This window comes from Phocoena sinus, chromosome X, assembly GCF_008692025.1.
Source record: "Phocoena sinus isolate mPhoSin1 chromosome X, mPhoSin1.pri, whole genome shotgun sequence".
NCBI classification, from domain to species: Eukaryota; Metazoa; Chordata; class Mammalia; order Artiodactyla; family Phocoenidae; genus Phocoena; species Phocoena sinus.
Window position 1 is genome coordinate 114,800,956 of NC_045784.1, and position 14,726 is coordinate 114,815,681.

The 14,726-nt window shown below is 35.8% G+C and overlaps 1 protein-coding gene across 1 annotated transcript in view; it reads left to right on the forward strand.

Moving 5' to 3' along the window:
• The window catches only part of FAM122C (family with sequence similarity 122C), a 33,525-nt gene extending 19,034 nt beyond the window's left edge, over nt 1-14,491 (forward strand). The window contains exons 4-5 of the mRNA XM_032619829.1: nt 8,479-8,522; nt 14,408-14,491. Of these exons, the coding sequence (XP_032475720.1) occupies nt 8,479-8,522; nt 14,408-14,411 (48 nt within the window). The 3' untranslated portion in view covers nt 14,412-14,491. The remainder of the gene's footprint in view (nt 1-8,478; nt 8,523-14,407) is intronic.
• Nucleotides 14,492-14,726: the final 235 nt, after the last annotated feature.

The window sequence follows — 14,726 nt, forward strand, 5'->3', positions numbered from 1 at the left end:
AAGAAAGTCTGGTTTAAAAGATCCTTTTACTTTTTAGTAAATAAGACATTCTTTTACTGTTTGTCTTTGTGAGTATGTAGCTATTTAAGAAATTCTTAATGAAAGAACCTAAAACTAGTAGCTAAAGGGACCTCTGGTTTACTTGTGCATTTTTTTTGCTTCCCCTAAATTAGACCAAATATTTTTAAATTGATTACTACATGTTTCTATTTGATTATGAAGCTTGAAATCAGGACTAATTTAACTGGTTAGTAATATAAATTGTAAAGCAACTTACTTCCATAGTGACAGAATATATATTATAAACATTTAAAATGAAACACAAGTGGTGATCATTTTTTGTAATATATAGAAATAGTGAATCACTATGCTGTGCACCTGGAACTAACATAGTGTTGTAGGTGAATTATACTTCGGTAAAAAATAAATTAAAATTTTAAAAAATTAAATAAAATTATAAAACAAAAATTAAAGCTAAAATAAAATAAAATGAAACACAAGTAGAAAATGAATGAAATGGGAAAATAGAAATAACATTAACTTTCAATCTGGGTGCTGATTGAATGGAAAATTAAGACTTATTTTCAGCAGTTTAATTGTCCGATAGATATCTTAAGTTGCATATTTCTTTACATGCATTCTTTAACCATGACTTCTTTTTAGCTGTTGAACTTAACCTTTTAAGTACAAAACAGAAATGTCTGTTTCTTGCCTCATTACATTCTGAACTTTCACTCTAGTGACATTAACAAAGGCATTTATTTAATTTCATTTTGTAGCAAAACGGGGGAAATAATAGTAGCTGCTTCGTAGGATTTTTGTGAGGATGAAAGGATTTAATATATGTGTGGTTCCTGGCACACTACATTAAAAATCGTTTAATGGAAATTTTAAAACATGCAAAAAAGAACCTCCATGTATTCAATATCTAGCTTCAACTATTGATTACATTTTGTACATCATTTTTCAACTATCCCCTTCTGTTTTGGGGGGAGGAGTGTGATTTAAAGTAAAACCCTAATATCTTTTTACCCTTAAATACTTAGTATGAATCTCTGAGGACTTTTTATTTTACATAATTGCAAAACCATCATCACATCTAACAGAGTTATTCCTTAATTTTATCTAATAACCAGTCCAGGTTCAATTTTCCTGATTCTCAAAAAATGCCTTTTTCACTGATTCAAACATGTTCCAACCATGATCTTTTAGGTCTCTTATTTGAAACAATCTTCCCCTCCTGTTTTTGTTCCATGACACTTCCTTATTGAAGAAACCAGGCCATTTGTCTTGTGGAAAGCCCCACATTCTGATTCTGCTTCCATGTGGTGCTGTTTAATATGCTCTTTTATCCCCTGTATTTTCTACAAACTGATTTGATTATATTTGCTTTTATTCTAAAACAAGCACACAGCCCCAAGTCAATATTATGTTCTGGGTCAACTTTCAAGTAAGGGTATGGTTTAAGTTGCCCTTTTCCTATTAGGCAGTTAATGGACAATTTCTTCTTCTTCTTTTTTTTTTTAAATGAAGCCATTTATTTACTTATTTATTTTTAAATTTATTTATTTATTTTTGGCTGTGTTGAGTCTTCCTTGCTGCGCGCAGGTTTTTCTCTAGTTTTGCGGTGAGCGGGGGCTACTCTTCGTTGCGGTGCGCGGGCTTCTCATTGCGGTGACTTCTCTTGTTGCAGAGCATGGACTCTAGGCGCACTGGCTTCAGTAGTTGTGGCACGCGGGCTCAGTAGTTGTGGCTCGCGTGCTCTAGAGCACAGGCTGAATAGTTGTGGTACACAGGCTTAGATGCTCCGCGGCACGTGCGATCTTCCCGGACCAGGGCTCAAACCCGTGTCCCCTGCATTGGCAGGCGGATTCTTAACCACTGCGCCACCAGGGAAGTCCCAGACAATTTCTTCTCGACTGTGGTTGTTAGCTGTTTTCTTGGTATTAGAGAGCTTGAGAACATCAAGCTAGAAATTAATTTTCTTTTTTTTTTTCAGCTTTGAGATATAATTGACATATACCATTGTCTAAGTGTAAGGTGTACAACGTAATAATTTGATATGTGTATATATTGCAAAATGATTACCATTGAAGTTGATTTTCTAAACATAGTAATTCTTCCTAAATATTCAGGAATTATTCTTTTTATGTCATTTTCCTTTCCTAATAGCAATTGAGCTTATATTTCAAGAGGTTTGAAAGCACTCAGGCTTTATTTCCCTCCCTCCCAGTCCCCTAAACAAATAACATCCCTGCAGAAATAGCTTGTGTATTAGTTTGCAAGGATTACCCTAACAAAGTATCATAAATTGGGGGCTTAAACAGAAGTTCATTTTCTCACAGCTCTGGGGGCCAGAAATCTGAAATCAAGGTGTTGGCAGGGTTAATTTCTTTGGAGGGCTGTGAGAAAAGGATCTGTTCCAGGCCTCTCTCCTCGGCTTGTAGATGGCCATCTTCATGTTCACATGGTATTCTCCTTATACAAGTGTCTATCTCCAAATTTCTCCTTTTTATAAGGACATTAGTCGTATTGGATTAGGTCCCACAATAATGACCTTATCCTAACTTGATTACCTCTGCTAAGACCCTCTCTCCAAATAAAGTCATATTCTGAGGCACTGAGGGTTAGGACTTCAACATATGGATTTGAGGGGGAAACAATTGAACCCGTAACAGTTCGTTCACAACATATTATTCTATAACTTTACATTTATTTCCTGACTTGTTAAATAGAAAATAAAATCATTGGTACCCAATAAGAACTTGACTTTCTCTGTAGTGCCTTCAGTAAAATCAATTAAAAAATTATCTACTTACATACTACCTCTGCATTTCTAGCATCCCTTGTATTTATATCTTCACAAATATGAACTTTAGCCACACATTTTACAGTCTTCTTTTTATATTACCTAGTTTGGATAGATTAAACTGGGTTTAGACAAAAATGTAGGGGAGGTTTATGAGATGAGGCCATTTAAAACAGATTATACCAGCTGGAGTACAGGGCATGATTGTGATAGGGACAATTTAGATATTGTCTGTTACATAAGGTGTGCCTGTGAGCTTTTTCTTCTGCTGGCCAGGTTTCACAGTTAGTCTGTCTTGTGGACTTTGTTACCATTTTTTAGTCTAGTAAAGCAATGACATTAGATTTCTGTGATTTGTTTTTGAGTTTTCCTTGGAACCTACAAAGTACCTAGTATCTCTTGTGAAGAGACCTTCTCTAAGGGAATAGCCTAGCTTGTTTTAAAAGAAATTTAATTTGATCTTAGTTTACAAATTGTTTCATTCTTTCAGCAAGCATTTATTGAGCCAGGTGCCACTGGGCAACTAAAATCTTTCAAGCATACTCTCCTTCAGAGAGCAAAAGTGGGTGACTTCCTATTTTCATTTTTACCTTAGATACTAAAAAGTTGAAAGCTAAGTTCAGTGCTCAAGTACAACAACTCTCCTTAACCTAGGTTTCTAGCATACTCTTTGCCCTTGACAGTTACATGGCTCTTGACTTTTAATCCTTAATTTAACAATCTTATTTTATTATAAGCCATCTCATATCCGTTTTGGAAATAGGCAAGATGTAAATAATAAAAGTGTCAACCCACTTTTACTAATGATCCTAAAATAGCTGATGTTGGGGAATGCTCCAACTTTCAGTGGGAGAAACAATAAGCAAAATTCTGTCCTAGTTCTGGGAAAACTTGCTCTTTACTTGTGGATTGAGTGAATTACAAAATACTTTGAGCTTCTCCCTAGAGGAAAACATCTACATCTACGTCAATATTAAATGGAAGAACTATGCTAACAATTACGTTTTGCTGAAAAGATTTACTGTTATCCCATTGTTTTAAAAGACTGATTAACTTCTTAAACTTCCTTTCCCAATTTCTCTCATTTTCCATAATGGCATCAAAATAGTCAGTCTCACAGTTTTAAGACTCAAAGCTCTAGGTTCATCTTCAATTCTTCCTTATTTTTCTACTGTATCCAATTAGGCATCTAATCCTATTAATTCTTCCTTGACAATACCTTCTCTGTTCCCATTACTACTTCCTTCTGTCCCTTGGGTCCAGATTACTTTAATAATATTCTAATAGATTTCCTATCTCTGCTAATTTAATCCAACTTCCACAACCAACACCAAAATATCTTTTTTAAAACATTATTTTCATCTTTTTCTCTCCTGTGCAAAAAGTTACAATGGCTTCCCATTACCTTCTGAATAATAATAAGAAGAAGAATAGCTAGGCTGTATTGAGCACTTACTATGTGCCAGACCTTTTTTTGTTTTGTTTTGTTTTTTTGTGGTACGCAGGCCTCTCACTGTTGTGCCCTCTCCCGCTGCGGAGCACAGGCTCCGGACGCACAGGCTCAGCGGCCATGGCTCATGGGCCCAGCCGCTCCGCGGCATGTGGGATCTTCCCGGACCGGGGCACGAACCCGTGTCCCCAGCATCGGCAGGTGGACTCTCAACCATTGCACCACCAGGGAAGCCCGTGCCAGACCTTTTAATAGGAACTGTACAACCACGTCATTATCCTTATTATTATCATCATCTTTATAGGATGAAGAAACTGAGGCTCAGGTTAAGTTGCTTGCCTAAGGTCACACAGGTAGTAAGTTATAGAGCTGGGATTTGACTCAGTTCTGTTTGGCTCCAAAACCAGTGGTCCTAACAGCTATGCTATTCTGCCCAAACTCTTTAAATTCAATCTCTTCAATTATTTAAGATCCCATAAATCTGGTGCTCTTACCAGTTTTCTTTCTCATTGCTCTGTAGTGCAAATTCCCTTTCAACCAAACTAGTCTCACTACCGTGTAACCTGCCATATACTTTCTCTCCTCTAAACTTCTGTTCATATGGTTCCTTCTGCTGTTACAGCCTCCCCTCCACCCTCTGCTTGTCCAGATTTTAAACGTCTTTCAAGGCCGAGGTCAAATTTTAAGTCACACAACTCACACCACTCTTTATTACAGACTATTTATGACATTTATTGTTTATACTGTAGACAGTAATATTTAAACTCTTTTAATCACGCACTGCATCAATAAAAACTGAGCACATGCTTCCAATTTATGTCTATTGTATTTACATTATCGCCATATACTGTGAATATAGTGTATATTGAGTGCCAGCATATAGTGTGACTCATAGAATATATGCAAGATTAGAGATATAACAAGGATGAGATGAAGATGAAATGATGTTTCTAGAAATTTTAAAATTTTATTTTATTAATTATAGATGATTATTGAGAGTCAGTATGAATTCGTGTTTCCAATGGTCTTGAGGATTAGAATTACTTTAGCCAGCTCCCTGACAAAGCAGATTAGCTCAGCATTGTGTTTTCAGTCAGGTGGCTGATGAGAAGCTGTGCCAGGAGAGGCTGTTGTCTGCACAGACTTGCATTACTAATCTCTGTCCAAGGTTTCTCGTGGGAATCTTGTTAAGGCACTTGTCCATTTTGCGGTGCTTGGTTTAGTTAAAACTAGATAAAACTGCAATTAGTTGTACTTAGCTAAAGGCCAAAAAAAGGCTCTCCTCTCACAAGATCTTTGGACCCTATGGGCTGAGTGAGGGCACCAGTGTCAATCTGTATGTCTAATATCGGCAAGCTTTCATTTCTTACTGTCTTGGATTTTAAAGTATATAAATTAAATTTCTATTTTGTTTTCTTTTTTCTTCTCAGTGGATCATCTTGTATACCTCCTGGGCTATGACTATGCTTACTTTGGAGATTGACTAAATGTATATAATAAAGCTTGTCTTTACAATGTGATTCTAGGCCTCTTTAAGGGAAGGCTCATCTGCTTATTTCATGTTCCGCATAATATTTAGCACCAATGTTGGGCAGCCATCACTACTCTACACTTCCAGGACTTTTTCATCATCCCAAACAGCAACTCCGTACCCATTCAGCAATAACTCCCCATTCTACCCTCCCACTCCTGTAACCTCTGTTCTACTTTCTGTCTCTATGCATTTGACTATTCTAGGTAGCTCATATAAGTGGAAGCATACAATATTTGTTCTTTTGTGTGTGGTTTATTTCACTTAGCATAATCTTTTCAAGATTCATTCATATTGTAGCATGTGTCAGAACTTCATTCTTTTTGTGGCTGAATAATATTCCATTGTATGTATATACCATCTAAAAAAACTATTCATCTGGTAAAGGATACCTTTTGGCTCTTGTGAATACTGCTGCTATGAACACTGGTATACAAGTATCTGTTTGAGTCCCTGCTTTCAATTCTTTTGGGTATATACCTAGGAATGGGATTGCTGGATCATATGATAATTTAATCTTTAACTTTTTGAGAAACCAATTTTTTCCCAGAGTTTGCACCATTTTACATTCCCACTAGCAATTCATGTTCCAGTTTCTCTGCATTCTCAACAACACTTGTTTTTTTTTCCCCCATATTTTAAAATAATGCCTATCCTAATGCATGTAAAGCAGTATCTTATTATGGGTTTGATTTGCATTTCCCTAATAAAAAATGATGTTGAGCATCTTTTCATATGCTTATTGGCCATTTCTATATCTTTTTTGGAGGAACATCTATTTAAGTCCTTTGCCCATACAGATATTCCTCAACTTGTGATGGGCATATGTCCCAATAAACCTATCATAAGTTAAAAATATCCTAAGATGAAAATGCATTTAATGCAGCGAAATTCTGAACATCATAGCTTAGCCTAGCCTATCTTAAACGTGCTCAGAACACTTACATTAGCCTACAGCTGGGCAAAGTCATCTAACACAAAGCCTATTTTATAATAAAGTGAGGAATATCTTATGTAATTTATTGAATACTGTCCTGAAAGTGAAAACAGAATGGTTGTCTGGGTACGGAATGGTTGTAAGGGTATCGGATGTTTACCCCCGTGATTGCATGGCTGACGGGGAGCTGCCATGGCTGCCGCGGAGCTGCATCACGAGAGAGTATCTGACCGCATATCACTAGCCCGGGAAAAGGTCAAATTCAAAATCGAAGTAGGCTTTCTACTGAATGCACATTGCTTTTGCACCATCGTAAAGTTGAAAAATTATAAGCAGAACCATTGTAAATTGGGGACCATCTGTATTTCAAGTGAGTTGTTTTGTTGTTGTCACTGAGTTGTAGGAATATTTTATAAATTCTGGATATTAATCCTTTATCAGATATATGATTTGCAAACATCTCCAATTCTGTGACTGTCTTTTCACTCTCTTTTGATGCAGAAAATTTTTTATTTTTATGAAATTCAATTTATTTTTTTCTTTTGTTACCTGTGTATCATATCCAAAAAATCATTGCCAAATCCAATGACATGAAGCTTTTGCCCTATGTTTTCTTCTAAGCGTTTTATAGTTTTAAGTTTTAAGTTTAGGTCTTTGATCCATTTTGAGTTAACTTTTGTATATGGTGTAAGGAAAGTGTTCATTCTTTCACATGTGGATGTTCAGTTTTCCAGCACCATTTGTTGAAAAGACCGTCCTTTCCCCACTGAATGATCTTGGCATCCTTATTGAAAATCAATTGACTATATACGCAAGGGATTATTCTAGGCTCTCTCTATTCTATTCCATTGGTCTATATGTCTGTCCTTATGCCAGAACCACACTGTTTTGATTACTGTAGCTTTGTGTAGTGAGTTTTAAAACCAGGTAGTGTAGTCCTCCCAAGTTTATTCTTTCTCAAGGTCATTTTTCTATTTTGACAGAAAATGCCATTGAGATTTTGATAGGGGTTGCCTTGCATCTATATATCACTTTGGGTAGTATTGCCTTTTTAACAATATTAAGTCTTCCAATTCACAAACACAGGATGTCTTTCCATATGTGGGTTGTTTTTTTAAGTAACTATTTATGTGAAAAATACTTGCATACTTATAAAAAGGTCAAACAATATGGTAAAGTACAGAGAAAGAAAGAACAAACTGTCACAGATCTCACTACTCATTGATAAGTACTGTTAACCTTTTGGGGAACATCCTTCTGAGCACCTCTCATTTAGTTTTACATAAGAAGCATTTGTGGTTTTTTCCTACTTAATATGTAATACATGTTTTTCAATGTCAATGACTAGATTTAAATCATGCTTGTACCATCATTTGCTTAAGCAAACCCATGCTGAAAGACATTTAGTTTGTTGGACTGTGAGTGCTATTTGTTAATATAGTATTAATGGTTGGAAAAATAGTTTAATGTTTAATGTTTGATGTTTTCTCTTTTGAATGAAGAAAGGTACAAAGTTTTTCATCTAATCAATTCCTGCATATCCAATGTACTATAATGCATAAGTAATAGATCTCTGTGTGGTAGGTGCAACAATGAAAAGTAGAGAACCGGACACTTGTTTAGAGATTTGTTTATACTCTAGCTCTACTATAGCCCGGTGAATAATAATAAATGTACAGCCAAATGAAGTAAAACTTTGTCAAATCATAGGAACAGGGCATTCGGTTTATCCTCACGTTCTCACCTTTCAGGAAGAAGCCGTGGATTTAATGAATAGGGAAACAATGCATGAATGGTGAGTAGTGTGCATTGAATTACTATTCTGATCATATTCAGTTATATCTTTTTTTTTCGGTAGGTAAACTTCAGTACTGACATCTTTTCTTTTGTAAGGAGGTACAAACTGCAATACAGATGGGTCAATCTTGGAAAGAAACTTTGAAGTATGGTATGGTATGGTATTAGCACTTCAATTTTGTAGAAAATTTGAAATTTTTACTGATTTTTCATGTTGGCACTACCTAGTTTTGCTGTCATTTCTAGACATTTAAACTCTCATTTGAAACTAAAATTATATATGCTCCATAATTTTTTTTTTTTTTTTTTTTTTTTTTTTTTTTGCGGTACGCGGGCCTCTCACTTCTGTGGCCTCTCCCGTTGTGGAGCACAGGCTCCGGACGCATAGGCTCAGCGGCCATGGCTCACGGACCCAGCCGCTCCACGGCATGTGGGATCCTTCCGGAATGGAGCACGAACCCGTGTCCCCTGAATCGGCAGGTGGATTCTCAACCACTGTGCCACCAGGGAAGCCCTGCATAATTTTTTATTGCTCTTAAGAAACAGTTTATGATTTACCCATAAAAATAACTAATTGCTTGAGAGTGGGGTTCAAAGTAAATAGTTGTCTGATACAAAACCACTGTTCCTGTGGATCAACTTCCTCTCTGTCCTAGTGAGTCTAAAAAAAGTTCAGTTGTGCTGGTTGAATTGCTTAGATGATGAAATGATAAATGATTTCACTCCCTTCTATGTAATTTATTAACTATATATTAGAATTTTAAACCACAGGCCATGGATTTACTGGGAAAATACTGCATTTTTATGCCTGTAATACATATACTCCTACTAGCATTTTAACGTACAGCCTTTCATTTAAACATGTTTGGAATGTAGTTACATTCCTTGCTAACATTTTTTTATGTCCCTGTACATATTATAATTACTAAGTTGTGGTAGTTGAATGATGTTTAGGGTTCTTTTCCATGGACATCTCAGATAATGACAAAATAAGAACTGAGCTGAAATTTGAGTAGAAGAGGTTCTGGTTAGATGTCAGTTTCTAGATTTGGGGATTATTAGGTAGGGAAATGGGTCATCAGCAGAAGCAGTGACATCTTATTTTCTTTTGAGCCCTGAGCGCCTTAGATTGCCATCTATTCCTGATTTAGGAATAAGTCCTGAAGAATGAGTAGATAACCTCTGGAGCCTGTCACTTTTCATGTTTTGGTGCTAATACAATTTATAGAGGCTCTTGGATTCCCTTAACTGACCTAATCCTAATTAATGTAAGTGTTAGTGAGTAAATCTGCAAGTGTGTTAGAAAGAGGAAAGAAACATGTAATATAACTTTACTTGTGTCTTGGAGAAGAAAAGAACATGTTTTAAAATCCTGAATTGTGTGGTCCTGATTTTGTCCACATAAAATCTATAAACATTTTTATAGCTGTTTATTTTTGTTGTCCCATTTGTATCTTAGTTCTAACCAAAGCTTTTTTGATCCTTTCCTGGACACGGCATTGTAGTTTTCAATAACAAATCACAGGTCAAACCCAAAGAGAAAGACTGAAATTTAGGATTTGTGTATCTGTTAGGTATTGCTCAATATTGAGTAGTCACATTCTAGGTCTTTTTTGGGTGCTAGGGAAGCCCCTTATCCAGCATGTAGCTCTCTTTCCCAAAAGGCAAAAGGTGCCTTTGCTTATTGAAGTGAATCTTGGGTTCCCTGCTTGCTTTAGGATGGTGAGAGCTCCATGGTACAACCACTGACGCAGTAAGGATTCCCTTCCCCGTGCCATAGCTATCACCCTCAGCACTTGATAAGTAAGCAATAGGTGCTACAATTGGACACTGCTTATAAAGAGTAACAAGATTTAGGGAAACCACCTTCTCCAAAGTCCACTGATTTAATTCTAGCACCCCCAACAGCTTCTCTCACCAGGGCGACTGAGAAGGTAAGAAAGGAGTGTCTAAAAGTCTGTGTCCCTTGAAATACTTATAAAACATCAATGTTTCACCACCCAAATCTTTTGGGGGATACATTTTGCTATAGTTATAGCTGATTCAAAATGGCAGTTTTCCCTTTCATTTCTTAAACTATTATTTACATATTACAAAAGTCACCAACCTTTAAGTATACGATTTGATTAATTTTGGTAAATGTGTACAATCCTGTAACCGTAACCATAATCAAGATATAGAACAGTTCCGACACTCTGAACAGTTTCCCCATGATCTTTCGCACTTGATCTCCTCCCCCCACCCCTGCCCACCCCAGGAAACCACTAATCTGCTTTCTGAGAAAAGTTATACCGGGTTCAATCCCTGGTTGGGGAACTAAGATCCGCAAGCTGCACGGTGCAGCCAAAAAAAAAAAAAAAAAATTGTAGCTCCAGGTTCTGTGACAACCAAACAAGTAATGTCTTTTTAGCTAAATTAAAATGTCATCGTTTTGGTTTTTTTTTTTTTTTTTTTTGCGGTACGCGGGCCTCTCCCGTTGCGGAGCACAGGCTCCGGATGCGCAGGCTTAGCGGCCATGGCTCGGGGGCCCAGCCGCTCCACGGGATGTGGGATCCTCCCGGACCGGGGCACGAACCCGCGTCCCCTGTAGCGGCAGGCGGACTCTCAACCACTGCGCCACCAGGGAAGCCCTTTTTGTATTTTTGAAAAGAATCAACTAAGAATGTGTGAGAACATGTGACCATATGAAGAATCAGTAATTCATTAACCCTGTCTGAACATAGCCATCCTCTGACCCAGCTTGTTCATAAGGATCAGAGCTAACTCTCGAATGAACAAATGAACGTTTAACAACCATATCCCCTTATTCACTCATGATTTTCACCTTGTCTTAAGGCAGGTCACAGCCAGGACTACAGGTCCTTCTAGCTTTTTTTCCCCACAACTTGGGAAAATCCTGAATCCTTATAAGTTACAAGACAGTTTTCTGTCCTGAGGCTTTCCTGTTTTTACCTAGATTTAGAGAAAAGCAATGAAATCATGTGATGTGGGATACTACATACAGTCCTCTTTTAGTGTATATCCTTAGATCTGTTATAACGAAATAGTCACAGCTGATCTTGTTCAAATGTTTTCTTGTAACGATTATAATTTTATTTTAGAAGAAGTCAAAGTCCCAACCAACACTATTAGACCAAGTATCCTTGGACCATTAAAAAGAAAAGGTACTTTTATCTACCAACAGAAATAAATATAACTTTATTTTCATAAGATATCACATAAAATCAAGTATTATACAAAAATTCATTTTAAAGGATTTATTTATTTAAAACATATTTGATAAATTACTAGAGGCCTTTTGTTTCACTGAAATGAAACTATGTGTAAAGACATTTTGAAAGCTATAAAGGGCCATGTGAATTGAAAATTTTAATTCCAGTTTAGTCAACTATTATGATTTTCATTGTATAATTCACCAAGCTAGCTGCCTTAAATACTTTCTGAAACAAGATGGGGAATGAATGAATAAATAGAGTGATTCAGCCATCAAGTATTCTCCTGAATCTCAACCCCTGACCTGCCCCACCACTACACGTACACGTTGATATCATATGAATAAGTTGACACAAATTAGATCCACTTACAGCACTAAAAATATATGCTAAAGTGTATGTTGATGTTTCAGTTGTTTATGGGGGTTCTGTTTGGTTAAATATATGGAAAATGATCCACCTATTCAGTAATAAAAGGGCAGGGAAAGAACAGAAGTGTTTTTCTTTTTAAACTGCCACAGTTCTGGATCCCCTTTCTCACCCCTGCCTCACTAAGCTATGTACTTCTTCCCTTTTTTGGATATGACTACTGAATTATGGGCTTAATACAAAGTTAAACTATAATAAGGAGGGAAAATGGGAAAGGAGATTAAACTTAAAAATGTGTATTTGTGAAAAATCCATTAAGATGGGAAAGAAGAAGGAGAAAGAAGAAGAAATGGAGGTGGGGGGGCAGAGGTAGGGGAAGAGCAAAACTAGAGGGAAGGAAACTGAAATGCACTGCAATGTTCCCTGCATTTGGCATGAATTAATGGCAGTCTTCCTAACAACATACCTAACCCAGCGTGTACTCGTTATATTCTAAGACTAAGAGGAGATCAGTTCTGGAAAATGCTCTTTTACAAACTAAGCACATTGTTTTATGACAATGGATCAATGACCTAGCTTAAGTGTCTTTTACCTGTGCTGTGAAGTTTGGGCTAATGTTGAAAAAACATTCAAATGTATTAGCAGTTGAAGAGCTGTTAGGAAGTTGGGGGGGGGGGTGTCATTTGAGTATTTAAAATCAAATACGCTTAAATTAAAGACAATGTTTTACTAAATTAAAATAATTCTTCTTTTAAGATAACACATAAAATGTTTCATGATGTTGAAAATGCCTGGAATTTTCTTAGAATTTATGATTTTAAAAATTGTTTTTATATTTCAATTTTGACATAATAGACTTGGTGTCCATCCAGTGTTTTGGTGGATGTGGCATGTTCCACATGAGCTTCTTGTACCTGGTTTTCAGCTGCTCTGGAAGTTAACTGCCTCATTTCTTTGAGGTGTCCCTAAGAACTCCAAAGCAAATTCTATAAGTACCACACGGTCTATATGTTTTAAGTCAGACCCTCCCAAATATAGTCTATACAGATCTGGTCAAAGTTTATCTGACTTTCCAGATGTAATAACAGATTAAACAGAAATTTAATTTTAATTATATATTTTGGAATATGAATATTTATTTGGGAAACAACAAAGTATGTCCGATGATCACATTAATACAAGTGAAGTGTGGGGAAAGATGGTATAAAAAACCAAAAAGAGGTCCTGGGGGGGAAAAACAAAAAAAGAATGAGGACTCTCTGTAAAGTGGAGGAGAAATAAGGGTTAGAGTCTCCAAGCATATGAAGGCATATTTTATGGTGATTAGCAGCAATTACTTCCGTTGGGAACAAGCAAGAAAAAATAAGGCTTCAAGTGGGAATTCTGAGAAATCTACAGAGATTGGGCAGCTATAAATATTGTTTTACGAGTAATAATGATTTTAGCAAAGAAAATTTTAATTTTCTTCTATGATGAATTTGTTTTGATTTGTCTTGTTTTTAATTTAAACCAAAAAGGAGAGATGAGTAGTTTTTCCATAATGGTGTAAGTGTATCTGGCATGAGATATGATAATACCTAGACCTCTTTCGAGCTTTATGAGCCATGATTATAGTCCTAAGGAAGGTCTGGAAATCTCTATTCCTAGGGATATTTTTTAATGAGTAGGTGGCCGTAGTGTTTTATCATTCAAATATATTCCACCATAGAAGTTATGGACTTGATCATCAGTTTTACTCACATCCAGACATGGTTATCACATGAATGTGTAACATTTACTTCAAAGTGAAGATTATAGCAATGTGGTTTTTTGAGATTAAGTTTTTCTCCCTAATCTTTGAAAATGTATTTATTTTGTTCATTGTATGCTGTAAAAAAAAAAATTGATCTATTTAGTTCATTGTGTATGTTTAGCAAAATAAGGAGAGCAGTAACTTAAAGTTTTAAAATAAGGAATGAGATTAAAGTATGGTACATCCTTACTACATAGCTATATAAATTTATGTTGTAGAATTTAGTTACTAATATGAGAAAAATTATAATCATTAAAAACAAAAAGTAGATTACATATCAGTATTATATACAGTGCAAATCCAATTTCGTTTAAAAAAATCATGTATACACACATTCAGGAATTACTGAAAAATGGTTATCTCTGGATAATGGTGATGTAAAATTTTTTTCCTTTTGTTTTTCTGTATTTTATAAATTAATTGCAATGAACAAGTTTTACTTTTGCAATTAAAAGCATAATAAACACACTAGACAAAATATATCTACCTTGATCTGCATTTTCGTCATAGGTGAAATGACATTTGAACATCAGCCAGAGAGATTTTTCCAAGACACAACCAACGTGCTTTCTTCTGATACTACCCAGCTATCTGATAGGAATGTATTGTGAGTATTAACATGAGATTTTAAGCATTCATTGGCCACTTTTAACTTGGTTTTTAAGTCTACTTTGGTTATTGTATATACTCAGAAGTATGGTATATTATGAAATATTTTTAGAAGTTTTAAAAAATGAATATCCCAAATGGATACTATAATATTAACTTTAGTTCTTCTCCCCAACACTTATGTGTGACATTAATATATGGTAGACACATTTTTATTTTA